A 23,139-nucleotide genomic window follows, 5' to 3' on the forward strand; every position below is an offset into this window, starting at 1 on the left:
AAAGTAAATTTGGATTTTTTTTAAATTACAAATGTTATGAAAGCTGTCATAACTCATAATGTCGTAATGAAATAAATAAATTAATATTGGCATGCGTTGAATTAATGAATTTCAAATAGAAATAAAATTACATTAATTCCAATTTTGCATGAGCAAATCCTAACGTTAAAAAAAATCAAATACCATATTAAGATTCACAAATAATTTACTAAAAAGGTGAGTCAGGCGTGTATAAAAAGAGGAACCGATGAAACATATTTTCATGCACTAAGCAGTTTAGCTGAGAAATCAAAATCAAAATCAAAATAATGGCAAACTGTTTGATAGTAGTTTTGGTGTTTGCTTTGGCATGTTTTCTTGTAGATGCTAGGTTAAACTTTGAGGAGAAGCCTAAAGGCGGAGAACCTCCATCCGGGCAAGCTCCACCTATTATAAATTCGCCGCCGCCACCACCATCATTTCGACGTATTTATTTTGGCGAGAAACCAAAAGGTCGAGTTCCTCCATCCGGACAAGCTCCAAGTATTACACCGTCATTTAGACATATTTATTTTGGCGAGAAACCAAAAGGTCCAGTTCCTCCATCCGGACAAGTTCCACCTATTACACCGCCATTTAGACATATTAATTTTGGTGAGAAGCCTAAAGGCGGAGAACCTCCATCCGGACAAGCTCCACCTATTATAAATTCGCCGCCGCCACCACCAACATTTCGACATATATATTTTGGCGAGAAGCCAAAAGGCCCAGTTCCTCCATCCGGACAAGTTCCGCCTATTACACCGCCATTTAGACATATTAATTTTGGCGAGAAGCCTAAAGGCAAAGAACCTCCATCCGGACAAGCTCCACCTATTATAAATTCGCCGCCGCCACCACCAACATTTCGACATATATATTTTGACGAGAAGTCAAAAGGCCCAGTTCCTCCATCCGGACAAGTTCCGCCTATTACACCGCCATTTAGACATATTAATTTTGGCGAGAAGCCTAAAGGCAAAGAACCTCCATCCGGACAAGCTCCGCCCATTATTAATTCGCCGCCGCCGCCATCATTTAGACATATAAGTTTTGGAAAATTGCCAAAAGGCAGAGTTCCTCCGTCCGGCCAAACTCCACCTATTATAAATCCGCCATTATACTACTGATCTACAACACCAATGCAATATCTGCAATGGATCCGATGATTTTGAAATGTATTTTAGAATTGTTGGAATTGTAATAAGTTGAAAATTGAATCATTTAATTATCATTATTATATGTTATTTGCGAGTTCATGACTTCTACTATTATTATTTTTATTATTCTACATATTTCGGTGAAGCAAGCAATTAAATTCAGCAGAATGAATTACTCTATGTTTTTCTTTTAGTGTTATCACTGGTGGTGGCTTGAAGAAAAAACATTAATTTGTATTAAAATAACAAAAGGCTAAATAACGAAAAAATACCAAATTTTGAAGAAAATTCCTTAAAAGTCCAACCTTTCAAAAATATTTGTATCGTCCTGAAACATAAAATTTCGTTTCAAAAATATCCAACCCTCAAAAAGCACAAGTTTTTTTTGCTTATGTGATGCCTATTGGTGCTGACGTGGCGTGCCATACATATGCCACCATGGAAAAAAATAAGTTAAAAGTACAAACAAAAAATATTTACACCCTCAAATTCTAAATAGTTTCAATTTAATTTTTAAATTTAATTAAAAAAATATATAATTAAACCTAAATAAATTTATTAAAATATAATTAATTTTATTAAAAAAACTAAAGCCTCTTAATTTTTCATCGTTACCGCTGCCACCATTTTCCAAACGCCTCCATCACCGCCGCCGCCCGGCCGTCTTCTTCGTCCTTCGAAGAACATACCTATCTGGATTTTTGAATTTGTTATTAATTCCACAAATTTAACGACATATTTTTAATCTGTGGTTAATTTATCACTAAAAAATAATTAATTAAAAAAATATAATTTTTTTATAACATAATCTGCCCAACCTCATTTGGATATGCTGCCCTGCACTTTGCTTTTTTTTCCATCTCCACATTCGTCAACCGTGTTCCAAAAAAGATCTAGTCATCTTTTTTCGTTGGCCCGTCCTCCTTACTTCTCAAAGTGAGAAAAAAACATGCTAAAAATCGCTAAATAACACACAATCTTTTCATCAAATCACATATTAGATGTTTGTCACTACTTTCAGGTCATCCATACAATTTCATTTCCATTCACGAAATATCACATATGTCGTAAAGAAAAAAATCTGAATATTTCGAATTTTCCCGAATTTCTTACAAATGTAACTGTTTCATATTCGATTAATGAAATTTGATGAGTTCTCAAAAAAAAAAACAACTACAAGCAAGCTTAGTTTCCGTAAAAATATATTTGGGAAATTAGATTGGATGACAAATTTAATATATATAATTTACACTAATTAATTTAATATACCAATGTATAATTTTTTTAAAGGTGGTCAAGAGACGGCCTATTCGAGAAGGTGGCTTCGCTGCTAATATTTAGACTAACATAATATATTTGTTTTTAGAAGTTTGGATTTCTTTTGTATCCATTCGTGATTGTTCTAGCTTTTTTGCCTTCCTCATCTTGAGGTAGAGCTAATGCAAATATCATTTATCAAAAAAAAAAACATAATATATTTGTAACTTGCAGGCGCAAATTGTTATATCTACTTAAAATTAATACCTTAATTGATTTTTGAGTTCATAATTTATAGATGAATAGTTGATATTTATGTTATTTTTATATATAAAAAAAGAGAAATAAACATGCGTAAAAGAGCGAAATGGCTTGAAATTATAGAATTATATATGTAGATAAATTAACGATAATTTATATATGGAAAATGATTTGGAACTCGTACTTTAATTATTTTAGTAACATCCTACATTTATTAACTTAATAATAACAAAAAGCATAAAAATAAGATTTTTTTTCATTTTGACCCTATAAAAATATTATATTGGTTATTAAAAAATATAATTTTCGTAATAACCCTACAAGAAAAGAACACTCCCAAATTGAAAACAATAGCACTAAATAAGGAAATAGCTCACAAAAGACGAATGTTTGTAAGCATTTTCTATATAAAGCTATCAAACTTTAAATACAAATCTTATCTTTGTATTCACCCAACACATTCTTGGTTGTTTTCTTTATATATTATTACACTCACTGTCACTGAAAATCTCCTGCAAATAATATAATTAATTCTCATTATTTACGCTAGCCTTTATGCATTACATTCTTTCTAATCTTCCATGAAAATCCCACAAAATTATATTTAACCATTTGTGGATCTTACTTTTATGGCCAATTGAAAGTTGAATTTCTTCACCATTTCCTAATTTTAGTTGACATGTATTTTTAAATTTACTGAAATATTTTTAGTTCGGTTCAATTCTAGTCGATTGGTTTAAGTTCAGTTTGATTTTTTGAATTCAGTTTGTACTAAAATTATACTGAATTTTCGATCATTTTCTTAGAATGTCAAACATAATCAAATCGAGTTTGCCGATTTAATTCGGTTTGGTTGGCTTTTTACACACCCTTAAAGTCTATCTCCAATATCTTCAGTTGCATTTCTCAACATTCTTGTATTTTCCTCAACACTCTAAAATCTAAGAACTTGAATTTTTTTAAGATTCATTTGCATTTAAAGCATATCTACACCGATAAACTGATAATTGATTTATCAGTCGAGGTAATTTAGAGAGGGTGGACACTCAGGTAAATCAAAATAATCATTTGTATGGAAAGTATTAAAAATTAAAAAATTTAAGATTTTATTTTCTTATTTGGTCTTACATGATCTTGTAGGCTCATCAAAATTTGACTGTTAATTGGATGCAAATTAAAGGTGTTTGGAAGAACATTATATAAGATATGGGAAAACAAGGGCCTTGTTACCACTGTGGTATCCATAGTAAGTATTCTTTTTCTTTAAATTATGTGTATACTAGTCATATTCCCGCGTAATTGCGCGGGATCAATATTATTATATTTTCTAAAATGTTTTGCTATAATAAATTTTGATGTAATTGTCATAAAAAAATCTCCATTTTTTATATTTTTTTCGATTTAAGTATATTATACTAAACGTGGCAATCTACATTTCCAATATTTTCAAATATTTCATTCTATAGCCTAGTGTCCTTTTGAGAGTTTTTTTTTCTTTTTTACAGAAAAATAATGCCATTTTAACCATTTTGAATGACAAAAACGTCATATAAGACATTTGAACTGTAAAATGTCAAAAATGAAAGGTTGAACCTTTTTATGCCAAAAAACAAAAAGATGGAATGCGGGGTACCACGTTTATTACAATGTGCTTAAATCGGAAAAAATGCGAAAGATGAAGATTTTTTTACAATAATAATCAAAAATTTTATAGAACATATACATAAAATTTTATAAATTGAAAATAGATTTAAAAAAATTATATCATAAAAACAGAATAAATAATTCATGTAAATCAAATTTATTATATTTAAATAGAATAAATAGTTCATATAAATAGTTAATTTATATAAATTTGAAATTTATTAAAAGGTAAAATTAAGATTTACTCATTCAAACAGACTTCAACTTTTTGACTTTTCTACTTATATTTCAAACTTTTAAAATCGTCAATTTCATTCTATATTTCAATTTTTAATTTAGTTGCACTCATTTTTTCAAATTAAAGTGAAAGTATGTTTAAATATGTCTTCATATTTAGCATATAGGCTAACAAAATATATTTTTTTAGAAAAATTCTAACTAAATCTTTAATGTCTTAAAAGGGTGCTAAAAACTATAAAACAAAATAAATTTTTGATAAATTTTAATTTTTGTCTGGTTCGATTTTAGACCAAAAATTTTAGTTATATTATTTGATTTCTATATATGAGAAGACAATTTATAAAAAAAATTAGTTAAATTATTTCAAATTTAAATTTCAAATTCTACATTTTAAATTTTGTCTTTTAATTACAAGAATTTCAAATCTCTTACTTCAATTATAAAAAATTAAATCTTAATTTGACATCTAATATTTAAATAATAATAAATTAATTTTAAATACGTATAATTATTATTATTAATTTATTTTTTAAAAAGGTAGATTTAAAAAAATTAAAAAAATTAAAAAATTAATTTTTCAAAAGAAAAACAAATCTGGTAAGTATAGTCGATATTTTTTTCGACTGAATCATTTCAGCTTACAATAAAAATTAACCAAATATTTTTATGTTCAAAATCGAACTAAAAATTGTAATTTTATCGAATATAACTAAAATTCTTTATTATTCAAAACTGAATTAAATCAAACTTTTTAACAAACCAAATTGAATTGGTCGGTTCAGTTGATTTGATTTTTTTTTTCCGATTTCATTATTATTGTTTAGTTTCATTAATTTAACTATAAAATTAATTTTTATAGCCGAACCGATATAAAATGTACAAAAATTTAAAAAAATATTTTTTTTTCAAATTAAACTAAATTGGCCAGTTATGTTGGTTTCACTAATTTAGATTCGATTTTTATTAGGACTTAACTACTTTTTTTATGTCAAAAATCCGATCGAATAAACATTTGCTATTAATTTGATGTTGTATTGAAGCTTTTTTAATATCTTTTAAAATATTAAGGGTTTATTTTCAGTATATATGTGTCAAATATAAAGAACATATTGAAATAATTTTTCGCTCTAATTTGAAAACAAAAATGAGTATAATTGAACTAAAAAATGAAAAATACTATGAAATTAATGATTTTAAAAGTTTAAAATAAAATAAAAAAATCTAAAAAATAGAATATCATGATTAGGCCTAAAATTAAAATATATTATTTAACAAAGTGAAAAATTGAATAAGAAACTTCAATAAATTTAGACCTAAAGTATACAAATACTTGAATTATAATTTGATTATTTATTTTAAATCAATAAAATTTAATTTTAACTCCAAAATATTTAAAAAAAAATTATAATGAATGGTCTTTTTGTTTTAACAGATCGAACTAATATAGTTAATGTTGTACGCCGAAGGTTTATAAGTTACTTCTTAAAAAAATCCATAATCATATTTTTTAAATAGATTACGTGCTACGCACATGGCTCGTAATATAACTCGTCAATTTATATATTTATTAAGTTTATTTTATAAGATATAAATAGAATACTTCAGTTAATTAATTTTTTAAAAATTAATTAACTTCAGTAATATTCACTTATAATTTATCAACTCAATCCAATTTATCAAATTTATCAAATATATTAGTTAATTCTTATGTTGGAGATTTTATTTAAATCAAATTTATTTTAAGATTTTTGAATTTATAAATTATATATATATATATATATATATATATATATAATATATATTCTCTGATATTAAAAATATTTTATTAATTATTATTGGAATTTATTTGAATTATAGTAAACAAATATACTTATAATAATTCCATATTAATCTGTCTAAAATTATTACTTATTATTTTATTTAATAGCCTAATAAAATCATTAACCCCTTTTTTATCAACCAAAGAGATGCGACTTTGCATTATAACTAGCCCTCACGTTCTTGCAAGAAAACCTAATTTTTTCCATACAACTCAAACTTGCAAAGTTGCAACAAAAAGAAAACTTGAAACAGTGGTGGCGTATTAGGTAGGGCTGGTAATTCGTGTCATCGTGTCATAAATGTATGGTGTATTCATCTAAAATAGACAAATTTTTTCAACCCAAACATGACCCGTGTAATTAATCGTGTTAAAATGTCATACCCGAACACGAGCCGTTTATTAAACGGGTTAACACGTGTTGAACTGTCTAACCCATTTATTAAAACAAGTTATAACAGATCATATGTGTAACATATTTAACACGGTTATTACTATTATGTTTAACATGTAACATATTTTTTAATTAATTAAGTATAATCAAATAACAAACCTTCAAAAATAACATAAATTTTAATGATAAAAAAAACAAAAATTAATAAATTATATACATTATATGAATACATATGGTCACATATAATAATTTAATTAATTATAATTAATAAATATATTTAAACGTGTCTTAAACGGGTTAGGCGGGTTTAACCAACTGTTTAACTCGCTATTTAACTATGTCATAAACGGGTTGAACCCGTTTATGATTCAAATCCATATAAACTCAACCCAAACCCGCTTAATTTCAAATCGTGTCGTGTCTTGTAAACGGATAGTGTAGGAAATTGCTAACCCTAGTATTAGGATTATGAAAATTATAAAACACTACCAACTTCATAGTGTTTAATTTCTCACAATAAGTGTATTAGGATTGTGAAATTTAGACTTGTACACAATTATTATTGACTGCTAATTATAAAAAGTTAAAATTATTAATCACCATAAAACCCCTAAATAAATAATGAATTGGTAATAAATTAGAAAGAGATATTAGATAAAAGTGCATATCCCCTCCCCTTTCATTGTACTTTTATATATAGTATAAATAAGTTTATTCAATAAAAAATACCAAATCTTTGCGAGTTTAGTCTATATCCAAATTTTTAAAAATCCCCTGTTTATCCCGTTTCTTCATATTCAGTATCTTCGTAGACATTTTTTGAATCAAACCAATTTTTTTACCAACGTGTCTGTCACGTCACTGCCAACTCAACAAATTGATGACGTGACAATACTTCTAATTACTCATAATCTAACTAAACCACATGATAATAGGTTTCTTGCGGGAGACGAAACTCTAAATATATTTATTCATACTTAAAAACTTGTCATATATGCATAGTTTGACCTAAAAACTTCCCTCTAAAATAAAATTATGTTTATGTGACACATTTTACGTCAATTTAATGCATTCGCATAAATATATTTTATTTTCCATTACGCTAAATATTTTTTCATTATATTAATTTATTTAATTCTAGGCTTAATAGATACGACAATCTAATTTTTAAAACTTTTTTAAATTCAAACAAAACTTCTAATTTCCATAATTATAACCCAATTTTAAAAGCTTGCAATAATTCTAATCTAATATAAAAAAATTAATTGATATGTCATGTAATGTATTAAAAAGAGCAAGTTGTTTTAAGAACCTCACATATACCATAATTAACAGTTTAATATTCCGTATTTGAAAATCATATTTAATGGTCTTTTATTTTTGATTCCGTTAACAATTAGAGGTTTCTATTAATTCCGTTAATAATTAGCTACTCACTTCTAAACGATTTGGTATTTCACTTTCAATTTCATTTACGATTTGTTATCTCACTTTTATTTTATTAACGATATTGGTACCTCATTTTTAAATGATTTGATACCTCATTTCAATTTCGTTAACGATTTGATACAAAAAAATTAGCGGAATCCCCTAATTGTTTACATAATTGAGAGTGAGGAACTATTAAGTAGGATCTTCAAAAAAGAGGTGTCAAACTGTAAGTTATGGTATATAGAGATCTCAGAATAATTTGCTTTATTAAAAAATTATTTTTAATATATATATATATATATATATATATATATATATATATATATATATTTCATTCAACATACTAAATTTTTAGTTTGGAATAGGTACACCACTTTGGAGAAATGGACCACCTACGAAACCAGTGTTATGTAATGCTTGTGGATCAAGGTATAGAAATAGAGGAAGTCTTGATAACTATGCACCTAAACATGCTCAAACCCAACCGATTGCTAAGAGACCAAGAATTAGCTCAAACAAACATTCAAACCATAACGGTAACTTAAGAGCAGAACAATCTGAGGATCTCTTTACTAATGATGGTGTCTGTTATTCTACTAACTCCGATGAATTTACGAGCGATAAACCTAGCTCCGATCACTCTCCTGTATCGAATCCTCGCCAGAATAGTTACGAAAATGTAGAAGAAGGGAATGTCAATGAGATACAAGGTCAGTCGTGTCTACATTATATTTTATTTGGTAAGAAATATTGATAAATTTTTTAGTTTGTGTTAAGGTACTTTTGTAAAAAAAATCATACCTCACAACAATCAAATCGAATAGATTAATTCATTAGACTTTAGCGTAGCGTATGTGCTATATTTTGAATTCGAGTTTCAGCATTTTTTTAATACGTAGCGGAATTAATTAAGGATCGAATTAATAAACTGAACTTTTATTAATTCCATTAATGCAATAATTGAAAATTTCAGGATAAATTACAACAACAGTATCTGAAATTTTCAAAACATGCTATGAGCGTCTAACTTTTATAAACAAGACCAAAAAATATTTTTAAAATTTATTGATATAGTTTAACATTTTAATTTCATATATATATGGGTATCATTGCGCATACAATTATTATTTTTTATTAAAATGGTGTATACATTAAAATAAAATAAAAAGAATTATTCTTTATCCTTTAGCACGCCAGTGATAAAAAACGGTTGAAATACTTAGTTGAGATATTTAAAAAAAATGGAAACATTAATTCATACACCAAAATAGAAAATTAAAAAAAAACTGAGACACCGCTAATATAATTTTTTTCTTTTTATAATATTATTTGTTTCTCGGGTTCAATAAAATCTAAAAACAATCTTATTTCTCTTGTTTCTGTATCTTTTATTCACATACGTAGGATTATTGATAAAAATAATTTTTTTATCTTTTATTTCATCGAAATAAATAGATTCGGATCAATCCATCATATACGCGACATGACCCCCGAGCAACACTTCCCTTATCAAATCGAAACGAACGTCTTTATAATCACCAAATTGTGTATGACTAAGAATTTTATTTATTAAGTTTAAATGAATCGTATCCTCAATTAAAACAGAAAAAAATTGCTTATTACATATCAAAAGATTCTGATATTTGTGCAGATGAAGTCCAAGGAAACTTATGGAAGTCATCAAGAAAGAGATCATTAGTGGCATATCGCAGGCTTACACCAATTGAGAGACTCCAAAGAGATCTTTATAGAATTTTAAAGAACCATTCAATCTTGTCTGAAACTGAAGAAGATTTGCTTATCTACAATGCCAACAATCCCCAAATATGTTGCAATGAAATAGGCCTTGGAAGCATTCTTCTTCATCAAAATGCTATGCCATTTAAAGACTCAAAAGCTAATGTGAGTAGCATCTTTTCTTATTTATTTGTTTATGACCTAGTGATCCAAAAACAAAAAAATTAGCTTACTAACCAAAATTTCTAAATCTATCGAGTTTAATCTAACTTGGAAGATTTCGTTTTAATTATTTAAGAATGGCGAAACGAATTTATATACCCATAACTTTAGTTCATTTGTTAAATTTATCATAATTTTTATATGTTACCAGTTTGGTCCATCATTTTTTCAATCTTTGCCGAATATACAATGACTCGGTTGGTATTACTGGCATGACACATTGGTATAAGTTGATTTGTATAAAATTTAGGATACTTGGCGTATATAATGTCGCGCTACGTCAGATTCAAACAAGTTGTGGATATATTTAGTATAAATTGAAAAGTGATAGACTAAGCTGATTAGATTTAAAGATTATGATATATTTAGCAAAGAAGTTGTCGATATATTTGGCAAAAATATAAAAAGTGATAGACCAAATTGAATAGTTTAAAGATTATGATATATTTTATAAAGAAGTTAAAGTTGTGGGTGGATAAATTTATTTATTTTAAGTATAGAAAATTTCAAAACTAAACTATATCTCTTTTTAAGTATGGATTTGTATTTTTTTGTGATGAAGCTACCCAATTTTAACAAAACTAAAAGGAAAATTCTTACTTAGACCTGGTCCATGAATTTTCCATGCACCTATCCAATAAGGTGTTAGAAAATCAAACACAATTTTCTCTCTCTTCTCATTATTTTCTCTTTTTTCTCATCTATGTAAGAACTTCCCTCTAGAAACACATTTTTTAATGAATAAAAGTGTATGGATTTAATTTCAAAAACAGTACAAGTGAAGGAATCCAAACATCTATTCTGCCTTTGGCTCTTTTAAACGCAAGGTGTCTATATAGTACTTATAATTAGATTGGAAATTTACAGTAACATACTTTAGATTATAGAATTCACATTAAATATTATTAATTCGTGTTTCTTTTTCATCTACTTTTATTTTTTTAATATGATATAGTAGCATTTTCACCAATATGCAGAAATGAACCGGATGAAGACAACTCAATATCAGCCCTAGAGATCAAAGAAGAGTTGTCATCAAAACCAGATTGGAATTCCTCTCATGTTAATGCGTGAATAGTTTGTTTATGACTTTATGGAACCAAATGCTCTCTGCATAATTGATGAATCAATTCATTTAAGTAGTGGTTAATTAAAAACAGTTATGAGCTTTTGCCTTGTTTTATACTCGTAAAATTTGGCAATTTAGAACATCAACAATCATTTTTTGCAGGATAATTGATTATGGGAGATCATTTTTCAGAAATCGTGAAATGGTGAAAAAACTTTAGGGGCCGTTTGGTTCAAGGTTGGGAATGAGAATCGAAATGGGAATCGGAATGAGAAGGAATGGAAATGGGAATGGTTGTTTTCAATTTTTGTTTGGTTCAAAATTAGTGTAGGAATGGGAATGGATAAAGTTTAATAAATTTTTTTTTTATTATTTATTAAAAAAAATTTATTTTTTTTAAATATTTTTTTATATAAAAAAATAAAATTATTTTAAAAAAATTTACAAAAAATTAAAAAAATTATTTTAAAAAAATTAAAAAAATATTTTCGAAAAAATTAAAAAAATTATTTTCGAAAAAATTAAAAAAAATTAAAAATTATTTTTTTAAAAAAAATAAAAATTATTTAAAAAATTTTAAAAAAACATTAAAATAATTTTGTTTTATAATTTTAAGTATATTTTTTAAAATAAATATTTAAAAATAGTTTTTCTAATAATTATATATTTATTATTTATTATTAAAATATTTTGTAAAATTTTGATTCTCATTCTCAAAAGTCCATTCCCATGGGGTAAGGGGGAATGGGTGATTCTCATTGAGAGGATAATCACATTCCCATTCTCTAGTACAATTTGACAAAACAAACATAACCAATGAGAATCATTCCCATATCCATTCTCATTTCCCCGTTCAGTGAACCGGAACATAGTGCATAGGTATTCTTCAATACAGCGGCGACGTGATATATTACGATCACGTACAGAAGCCCTTCGGCTCGGCAATATGAATTTTTTTATGGCGAACCAAACGGCCCCTTAAAGAATAACATTTTGATTACTGAACGTATCAAATGTTGACTCAGAGTAGTTTTTAAATGATTTACGGCCATTTTTTTGCCTTGCTTGTCACAGGTTTATATTTTCCCTCCTCCCTCCTCCAAACCAGCCATTCGCGCACAAGACACATCACATTATTTTGTCATGCCATCATTTCCTAACTCCCAAAATTAAATCACACCCTTTTACTATTCATGGCCTAGCCACCATTGCCACCCTATTAAGAGCCAACTCATCTATAACAAGAGCTCACTCACAGCTTTCATACCCTTGCACTCTTTTCTCTTTCTGCAATTTGCAGGTGACATGGAAAAACTCTCATTTTACTAATACAAAATTTCACTTCTTTTGATTTTGCCTCTATTTCCACCATCTTCAATCTGAAACTTTGAACCCGGATTTAGGACATTTGCTAAAGTTAAAATCTTTATCAGAACCATCAAATTCATGTACTTTTTTTTTGGATAGTTGGAAGGGGGAGTGTTTGTGGGAGAATTTAAACTCACGGCATGACAGTTTGCTGCCCTGTACTTATACCATTTAAGTTATTGGTATGAACCCATAAATTTTTTACAAGTGATTTTTGTATCAAGAATATAGTTTCTCGTGGGTATTAAACTTGTGAGGGTACTAAACTATATGAAAGTTTCAAAATGGGTACTGAACTATTTTTTGTTACAAAATGGGTACTGAACTATACAAAAGTTACAAAATGGGCACTCTCAGCCACGTGTTCTCCACTGATTGGACGAAAGAAGAAGCCACGTCAGCAAAAAGTGGCTGAGAGTACCATTTTTTAACGTTTTGCATAGTTCAGTACCCATTTTGTAACAAAAAAAAGTTCAGTACCCATTTTAAAACTTTAACATAGTTCGGTACCCTCCTAAGTTTAATACCCAGTTTCTCGTCTTATTCTTGAAAATCTTAGCTTAAACGGCATTATCCAACGATTAACATTTTCCACTCAAAGTCTTAAAAAATGATTTTTCTGGTTCATTACCCGACGTCTATAACATCAAGGCGTTAAAACTTGTTGTAGAATTTACGCTTTTTTCTCAACTTTTGTTTATCTTAAAAGCTTATATATCAATTTGCAAGTTTTACGGACTACAATTGACCATAATGAAACCTATGGGGTCTAGGAACCTTTTTTAAATTTTGTTGACCATCAAAAATGACTTTAACCCTACTTTTCTTGACAATCAAGTTTAAATCCGAATTTAATAAAAAAAATAAGAGGTTTCAACCAGTGTTTTAAAAATCGGACCGGACCGGCCGGTCGAACCGATCCAACCGGAAACCGGCCAGTTATCCGGTCCAACAACCCCCTATAAACTGGAAATTCGGTCTAACCGGATTGAACCGGATTAAACCGGAGAAACCGGCAGAACCGGTGAATCGGAGTGGACCTATAGAACCGTCCGGTTTGGCCATCCATACATATATACATTTTTTTTTAAAAGAAAATTAGACAATTTTACATTGAATTTTTTAATACTGGCCAATTTTGATTTTAAATTTTTTTATATTGAACATAAAAATAGCTGAGAGAGACGTACAAAACACAAATTAAAATAAAAAGAAATAAAATAATTGAAATAATCCGTGATAACTTCATTGAACCCAAAATAAAATAAAAACTTCATTGAACCCAATAGTTTATATTTCTTTTACATGACTTTTTAAGTTTGGATTTGATTTATTAAATATATAAAGATGATGAAGAAGAAGGTATCAATTGACAAGAAGAAGAAAGAAATGTAAAAATAGTGTATCGGCTGCTAAGCCTGCTATTGCAGAGAAAATGAGAGTAAACAAAAGTTGAATTAGGTTTGGAACATATATAATAAATTATTAATGGTTATGATTTGATGTAGTTTTAATCCAATGGATATAATTAAACCCTAGTTTTAAAAGGAATGGCTGTACCTTTTTTTTTTGGAAAATGCATCCACTTTTGAATCATATTTTCTTTCCCTTTTTAATTAGTTATTCATCTACAATTTTTTTTGATTTTATTTTTAATATATATTTTTATGTTTCTGAAAAGATTATGCATGTTTATATGAAACCGGTTAGACCGGCGGTTGAACCGGTCGGACTGGTCGGACCGTAATCCGTCAACTTTACTGGTTCTGTCAACGGTCCGATTTTTAAAACACTGGTTTCAACTAATCCTAATACGTAAAGACTTATCACTCTACACACTTTCAACCCTAGAAGACTCTAGTAAATCCTAACCCTAATCCACCCCTATAAATACCACTGTTAGACATCCTAGTTAAAGGTCATACCAGAGATAGAAAATCAAACCCTAAAAAAATCGATCCCCCCTAGTTTGGCCGAATACTACACACACAAAACACACAAATATCATTTGATTCTAGACTAAAAAAGAACCGAATACGCTTCAAGTCCATTCGAAGCTGGATACCGCATCCACTTCGCCAATAAACGAGTCTCCAATAAACGAGTCAAGGACCAAGAATGATAATTTTGAGGACCCTCTGTATTCCTGTATCACTTTTAATGTCATTCAATTCATATTTGCTTAATATTTATGAGCTTGTATGATCTTTTTTTGTCAGAATTGCTATAAAACTGCCATTGTAGTTAAGTTTGATGTTTTTGCTATAATTACCATGAAAATCGATTAAGAAGCATGTTAATAGCTAGATTAATATATTTTTCATGTTCAATTCTATAAATCCAGTCAATTAAAATGCTTAGAATGCATGTTTATGTTATTTTTGAGCTTATTTGCCATTAACCTGCTGTAAATTGCTATAATTTGATGTTTTAAATCACCTCTAAACACTCTTTCATATTTGTATCCCTTGTTTCGTTTTATGAGTTTTTTTTATCTATTTTGGCATGAAAAATGGAGCTGAAACGACGAAAAAAATGCATGAGCCCTCCTCATATTCTTTTCAACAAAATTTACCTTAGAAAATTTTATAAGTTATATATACAGGATTTGTAATTGTACTTCTATCTTATAATGTTTTCTCTTATTAATATGCCTATCTTTTGAAAAAAAGATTATTTCTTTTATAATAATATCCTATTTTATAATTTAAAAAGTTAAAATATATAGTATATTATTTAGGCTTAATCACAAAAAATTACCAAATATTTACGAGTTTTGTCAATTATATCTGAACTTTTAAAAATTGATCTATTAGTCTGTTTTAACATATTTGATTTCTGTTATAGCTATTTTTTGAGTTGAACTGAATTTTTTTTATATGTCGACTACGTCACTGTCAATTCAACGATTGAGTGACATGGTAATACTCCTCATCTAACTAATCCACATAATAACCAAATATTTTGGTGAAAAATTAGTTTGATTTAAAAAATGCTATAAAAGGTATTAAATATGCTGAGTCGGGCTAAGTGTGTCGATTTTGAAGGTATGGATATAACCGGCAAAACTCGTTAAAACTTGGTAGATTTTGTTGATTAAGCATGTTATTTATAGTATAAAATGTTAATTTTTTAATTATGTTGTGCCCAGTCTCAAATTAGGGTCTGGTTTCGTCACTGGCCGCCGTCCTAGATTGTCACGCCGCCGGCCCATTCTGCCCGCGCCAGCAGTACACAGTGCCACCGCCGACACTCTGTGTGGCGGCACCGCCTGTTTTTCCCCTTTTCCAGAACCGATTTCCAGATCTTTCAAATTCGGACGTTTTTGATAATTTATACCAAGTTGAGGGGGTAAAGTGATCCTTTGTTCAATAAAATCCTGGCTTCACGTCCTAGTTGGCGCGTAAATTCCCCGTCTAACTTCCCCTCTCTCTCTTTCTCTTTCTCTCTCTAACCGACAGATACTGATTTATGCTTCCTTAACACTCTCCCCACACCCACCACCTCAACCTGACTACCCCACCAACACCTCCACCTGACTACCCCACCACCACCGGCCACCATTACCACCATCTCACATCCGCCACTAACCTCCTCCCCTCTCTCTGTCTCCGCCTCATGGATTTCACATCCCGAGGCAGATCTTACAACACTCTTCTTCTTCTCCCCCTTCGAATTTTCACATTCTTAACAATTTTCAACCTCGCAAACGCTTCAATTCATATTTATAACAAGGAAGTGTTTAACGAAGTCGGAAATGCTTATCTTTTATCAGGCGGTAGCGAAGGCATTGTCGCTTCTCAATTCAGTACGGGACGCTCTTTTATCAGGTATTATTCGCGTATTACTACTTGCGAACTTAACTTATTCTTAATTTAATTGAATTCTGATATTTAATTGCTTATGAAATCTGCTGTTTGTTTTATTTGTTTGTAAGTAAATGTATTTTAGGTTTTAGAAGAATTAAGTTTGGGTGTGGATTTAAATTAGGATTGATAAATGAGATCTGAGCCTGCAAGAGCTTGGATTGGACTTGTAAATTAAAAAATTATTATGTGTTAATCAAGTTTTTTAATCGAAATGAATTGAATTGTTGCTAAACCTGGTCAATTTTTTTTTATTTTTTTCTTTGTGTGTGAATTAAATTGACCTTTAATAGCTGTAAGTTATGTCATTGTTTAATTGAGTCATTGAATTTCTTGCAAAATCATGTGACTTGGTTATGCTTGATTTTATTTATTTCAGAATGCCTTTTTCTTTTCTAAACACAAAAATTAACAAAATTGAATAATTGGCAAAGCATGATCTTTACGAATGAAGGAATTGTCTAGATGAAACTGATGAAACATAAGAATTGAATAAAATTCTTTCAATTTCTATGAATTCCCTGGCTTAAATCATTTGCTAGAAGATAGCTTGTCCACCAAAATGTAAATTCATGCGAAGTAGTAAAAGTTGCTGGTATGCTCTGAGATAGAGTTTGATAATAACAGTACATAGTTTGATGCAATTATTCATCCCTGAATCTAATAGATGTTGTTTACCTTATCGGGCATCATATTTTGGCATGAACTTATGATCTTATTCTCGTCCATTTTCCTGCATGTTCCCTTCCCCTTGTTGATTTTGTACATTCCGATTAATAAAAGATTATTGATATTATTTATGCATTTTGAGCAGATTTAAAGATATCACTTTTTGGAGGACTAAGGAAGCAGCTGATGAGCATTCCAGTATGGAACATAGTACGGGGCTGATACAGGTTGTGATGTTTGAGGCAGCTGACCGGAATAATATTGGTGGTTCGGCTTATGGTGGACAAAGATCAATTTGTTGCACTCCTGATCTTGCTAAAATAGAAGGTTGCAAACAAGGTGAAGTCATTAGGATACCTTCAGCAACACATGTGAATTGGCCTATGGTTTTGAATGTACAATTCAGTGCTAACTCCTTAACAACAGAGATAAGGAATGAAGTGGTTAACATTACAGAGACTGGAATGTATAACTTGTTCTTTATCACTTGTGATCCAAAACTTAAGGGATTGGTAATGAGTGGGAAGACAGTTTGGAAGAATCCTGATGGTTATTTGCCTGGTAGGATGGCCCCTTTAATGAAGTTTTATGTGTTTATGTCTCTTGTATATCTTTTGCTTAGTGTCATTTGGTCAACTCAGTATATGAGGTTTTGGAAGGATATATTGCAACTTCAACATTGCATTACAGCTGTTATTGCTTTAGGATTATTTGAGATGATTCTTTGGTATTCTGAGTATGCAAATTTTAACAGCTTGGGAACAAGGCCAGTTGCAATTACAACTTGGGTAGTGACAGTTGGAGCTATTAGGAAAACACTTGCCCGTCTTCTCATACTTTCAGTTTCAATGGGCTATGGTGTTGTGAGACCCACTCTTGGTGGTCTTACATCAAAGGTGCTTCTTCTTGGGTTTACATATTTTTTGGCATCTGAATTACTTGATATTACAGAGTATGTGGGAAACATTGATGACATAGCCGGAAGAGCGAGACTGTTTCTCGTCCTTCCTGATGCATTCCTGGATGCATTTTTGATATTGTGGATATTTACATCTCTTTCGAGAACATTGGAGCAGTTACAGGTATTCATTTGCCATTTTCTACATGTGTCTATTTGCTATTATCACTGTTTGTTATTTTTGTTTCCAATCATGTTTAATGCCAACTGTTTGCACTAAATTACTGATTGGGCAGGCAAAACGAAGTTCTGTGAAGTTGGATATTTACAGGAAGTTCTCAAATGCACTAGCTGCAGCAGTGATAGCTTCTGTTGCTTGGATAGCTTATGAGGTATGACACCTAGCAAAGAGCACATAGCTTTCTTTGAAAGTTCATTTTATGTACTTATATTATCTGCCTCCTTTACTATTGAGGAATTATACATCATGAAAAATTTCAAACGAAACCACAGCATCATATATATGGCATACTTTTTCTATTTTTTTTCCTTTTGTATTGGACATATAGTGTACTTTTACTGGGAGAGAAGCACTTAAATCTTCTAAAATTGAATCTGCCAAAATTGAATATCTAAATCTATTACAGCTATGTAAATACTGACTAAGCATATATCTCATAGGCGTGCTAATTATGCACACTACTAGCATTTGTCAGTGATACAAGAAGCTATATTCCCTAACCAGACTTGATTAGACATTGAGATCCTCTATCTCAAGTATGGTGCTGCTGCATTAGGTGCGAACGTTAAAGATGGTCAAAAACCTATGATAATCTGTATCACCTCTTTTTTCATTATAAGCTTCTTTTTTCTCTTTGACATCATCAGTTATCATTGCTTTATGGGTGGAAACCTTCGTCCCCCAAAACAGTGTTGTTTTCTTGCAAGAAATGCATTAAATTGCTCCATTGGTCTTTTTGATATTCATTGCTCACTTTCTAAGAATCTGGTTACCACTTCACAGGTTTACTTCAAAGCAACTGATCCATTCAATGAGCGGTGGCAAAGTGCTTGGATCATTACAGCATTCTGGGACATTCTTGCATATGCCTTGCTTTGTGTTATTTGCTATCTTTGGGCTCCTTCTCAAAGCTCACAACGGTATAGTGAATCCAAAATGTTCTTCAATTTGATCAATTTTCATTGCACAAATTTTGGACACATGCTGCATTTATTATTTGTAAATTTTCTTGAAATGAAATTGCCAAATGACTGTTTTAATCAAATAAGTAATAATAAAAGATTGCTTTATTTTGTACTTCTAAATTTTTGTTTTGTTCTTCTTAGAATGAAAAGGTATCAAGATGAAATTTTCATGGAAATGTTTTGTGGCATTTTGGCTATGTTTGGTTTAATGAGTTGAATTGATAAGGAACAGATTAAGATCCTTATTGAATAGAAAATAAATAAATAACATAGCAATTCATATTCCATAATTTGGTTCATTTGTTGAAATATCAATTATGTGACAAGAATTTATATTAATTTTAATATTTGTATATTGAATTACATTATATTATAAATTTCCTTTTAAATGTATAAATTTGGATCCGGAATCTAGGATTGAGGACGAGGTCCTTGATCTGAGTATTGGGTCGGGGTAAGGGATCCAGGGTTTGGGGCTGATGGTTGGGGGTTCGAGGTCCAGGATTAGGGGTCACGGTAATATGCATTTGGTACAATTGAAATTTGAATGCTGACACGTACTTTCATTATGTAGGTATGCCTACTCAGAAGAATTAGGAGAAGAATATGATGAAGAAGAAGCTCAATCACTAACAAGGGGAAAGCCCGAGGGTGATATCAGTTTGGTCGAAAAGAATGCAACGAGCACTGGTGTGTATGATCAAGAAGATGAAACCGAAGCAGAAGATAAAAGACGGTGACTTTTGGCAAAACATATTCCGAATCTCAACCTCATATACCTGTCAATCTGAGCTCAAAGAGGTAATTACCCCTTCTCTCGGCCTGTTGTCTGTTGAGGTTCAAAATTTTGACTAAATCTGATCTACAATTACACTGCCGATTTGTTTTATTGCTCCTGTAACACCTAGTTTGTATCAATGTATTATATCAATTAAGAATGGCTTGCATAAAGTTGTGTTTACATTTTTTTTCTTTCAATAGGAGTATAGTAGATACTGTATTTCTTTATTTGAAAACCCAATTTGAGTTGTGCTATTTAATCCAATGATTATGTTATATTATATGTAACTTTGGATACAAGTATAATAGTTAATAAAATCATTTAACACTTGTAATTAAATCTCAAAATGTGTATTTTTGATTACATCATTTTTTCATTAAAGTATTTAAAAATTTAACTCTTATTTTATTTCCTCCAAATTGATAGTTTGATGGTTTTTTTCTTTATAGTCGTGTTTGCAGGGTCAGACTTGTTTAAACACGAACACGATTCGGCTGAACATGATTAGGCTAAACACGAACACGATTAGGCTGAACATGATTAGGCTAAACACGAACACGACACGATTATTAATCGGGTTTGATATTCGAAATCCAAACACGACACGAGTATCACACGGGTTACACGACACGACATGTATAAACACGTTTATCTAAACGTGTTAATGAATTAATCCATTATAAGTTACACTTTTAAACCCGTCTAATTATTTAACTAGTTTTTAAATTTGTTTAATATAATGCTAAAAAGGAATTATTACTATATTCTGAGATAAATACTATTTTAATTATATATAATATAAAAAACTTAATTAAAATTAAGAATTTAATAACATTTAAATTATAAAAATAAATAATATCTAAATAAAACTAATTAACCGTGTTTAAATAAGTTAGGCGTGTATAACCCATTTAGATATGAAATTAATCGTGTCATAAACGGGTCAACCTGTTTATGACTTAAACTCATTTACATCAAACTCAAGTCCGTTTAATTTCGTGTCGTGTCGTATTCGTGTTTAAAATTGCCAGGTCTAAGTAGTATATAAAAAAAATTACCATAATTAATATAGTATTTTAAAAACTATAACAATACTATAAAGCTAGAAGGCATAGAAAAATTCTTTAAATTTTTCAAAAAGAGTACATAAATTCTTTTAATTGTTTTATATCACTTGTGCCCTTAACGTTTTTAAAGTAGTGCAAATAAGTTCCCAATGTTAGATGTCAGTATATATAACTATTAACTTGCTCATGCGTACATAACTAACAAATTTTAACAGTGTAAAATTAAGAAAAAAATCAATTTTAGGTCCTTAAACTATACCTGTTTTATTTATCTGGTCCTTAAACTATTTTTTATTCTTATTTGGTCCTTTAATTTGGTGAAAACCCATTTTCCAGTCCCTAAGTGCCAAAAGTGACGCCGTTTAGGTTATCAAATTGTATTTTCAAAAATAACAAAACAACGTCGTTTTTATCATTCAGAGACTTAAAAATGTGTTTTCACTTAATTGAAGGACATGATAAGGATAAAAAATAGTTTAAGGATCAGATAAACAAAATAGGTATAATTTAAGAACCTGGAAATGGTTATTTCTAAAATTAATAAAAATGAATGACATGACATAATTATTGATTTGCTAAAGTTTAAGTCTTAGCGATGTCAGGTGCTAACTTTCAATTTTTGACGAATCGAATTACCAATGGATGTTTGAGACAATCACATACTTCCTCATGTTAAAATGCCATAGTTTTCACATCGAAACTATATTGTTCATCATAGTGCCTCAATTAAGTTTAACTCTAAACTTCAATTCACTGCAATCTGACCCTTAAACTTATAAAAACACTGTGAATAAATCTTTTTTTAATGGAAAAATAAAGTTAAAAGATGCATATATATTATATGCCCTTAAATTTTTGATGAAAAAAAAGTAGGCTAATATATAGGTGAACCCTTGAACTTATACTCTTTTACCCAACTAACCTCTAAACTAAACGTGTATCCTATCGAACCTTTAAACTTGTTAAATAATTCTTTTTGACCCATGAATTTGATAATTTAAAAACGTTTAACCCTTATTTGTCCACCTGGCTTTAGCGCGTGTGTTCAAACAAAAATTGGCGTGTCATGGCAGAAAAGCAAAGCTTAGGTGGACAAAATAAAATCGTTTAATACGTCGTTTGGCCCTTTAACTTATACTAGATTATCTACTTGACCCCTAAATTTTTTGTTCAACCTATCAAACCTATAAATTTGTTAAATTATCCTTCTTAATCCTTGAACTTGAATGTTTTAAGTTTATTTTAATTTATATTTTATTTTTAATATATATTTTATTTAATAATAATTATTAATAAAATAATTGTATATAAAATAATTATTCCTTTTCAATACTTTATATAATATTTCTTTAATAGATATCATTTATTTTGCATTTATTTTGTATTCATTATCAGTTCTAATAAAATTTTAATGAAAAATAGTTATACCTTATATAGTAATTATTTTCATTTAATTTAATTTAATATTTATTTTATTTTATTTTATTTTTTAATTATTTTATTATTATTTTCTTATATAATATTTATTTAACAAGTCTCACCTGATCATTCATATTTTATCTCGTCTTTTGCAAAATAAATAAAAATAAATATTAAATTAAATAAAAATGATTATTTAATAAATTATAACTATTTTTTATTGGATTTTTATTAGAATTGATAATATATACAAAATAAACGGTATCATTTAAACAAATAGTATATAAAGTATGGAAAAACAATATTTTTTTGTTAGTAATTATTAATTAAACTAAATATATATTAAAAATAAAATGTAAATTGAAATAAATTTAAAACTCTCAAGTTCATGAGTTAAGAATGATAATTTAATGAGTTTAGAGGTGTGATGGGCTAAACAAAATATTTAGGGGTCAAATAGGTAAATTAGTATAAATTCAGGGGTCAAACGATGTATTAAGCGTTATGTTTTTGGTGATGTGGCAAACGAGCTGGCATCCCGGTCAAAGGTCTTTTGCCACGTCAGCGCGTTTGAGACTTAATTTCTGTTTCAGGGGTTAAAAAGGATTATTTA

General features: G+C 29.2%; 2 protein-coding genes across 2 annotated transcripts; both read left to right on the forward strand.

Moving 5' to 3' along the window:
- The first annotated feature begins 3,902 nt into the window (after positions 1-3,902).
- LOC130014950 (GATA transcription factor 26-like) lies at positions 3,903-14,908 on the forward strand. The gene is made up of 4 exons (XM_056104105.1): positions 3,903-3,942; positions 8,590-8,934; positions 9,876-10,126; positions 14,840-14,908. The coding sequence occupies exons 1-4, from the start codon at positions 3,903-3,905 to the stop codon at positions 14,906-14,908; spliced, it is 705 nt and encodes a 234-aa protein (XP_055960080.1).
- A 1,109-nt stretch (positions 14,909-16,017) lies between these two features.
- On the forward strand, positions 16,018-20,320 carry LOC126661184 (uncharacterized). The gene is made up of 5 exons (XM_050354999.2): positions 16,018-16,450; positions 17,301-18,237; positions 18,350-18,445; positions 19,078-19,214; positions 19,834-20,320. Exons 1-5 carry the CDS (start codon positions 16,239-16,241, stop codon positions 19,997-19,999), a joined length of 1,548 nt encoding a protein of 515 aa, XP_050210956.1. The 5' UTR covers positions 16,018-16,238; the 3' UTR covers positions 20,000-20,320.
- Positions 20,321-23,139: the final 2,819 nt, after the last annotated feature.

Source organism: Mercurialis annua, linkage group LG8 (genome assembly GCF_937616625.2).
Source record: "Mercurialis annua linkage group LG8, ddMerAnnu1.2, whole genome shotgun sequence".
NCBI classification, from domain to species: domain Eukaryota; kingdom Viridiplantae; phylum Streptophyta; class Magnoliopsida; order Malpighiales; family Euphorbiaceae; genus Mercurialis; species Mercurialis annua.

Coding starts and splice junctions, on each gene's coding strand:
- LOC130014950 (XM_056104105.1), top strand. CDS start 3,903: ATGGGAAAACAAGGGCCTTGTTACCACTGTGGTATCCATA. Junction 3,943..8,589: donor TTACCACTGTGGTATCCATA/GTAAGTATTCTT, acceptor AGTTTGGAATAG/GTACACCACTTTGGAGAAAT. Junction 8,935..9,875: donor GAATGTCAATGAGATACAAG/GTCAGTCGTGTC, acceptor ATATTTGTGCAG/ATGAAGTCCAAGGAAACTTA.
- LOC126661184 (XM_050354999.2), top strand. CDS start 16,239: ATGGATTTCACATCCCGAGGCAGATCTTACAACACTCTTCTTCTTCTC. Junction 18,238..18,349: donor GAACATTGGAGCAGTTACAG/GTATTCATTTGC, acceptor CTGATTGGGCAG/GCAAAACGAAGTTCTGTGAA. Junction 18,446..19,077: donor TTGCTTGGATAGCTTATGAG/GTATGACACCTA, acceptor ACCACTTCACAG/GTTTACTTCAAAGCAACTGA.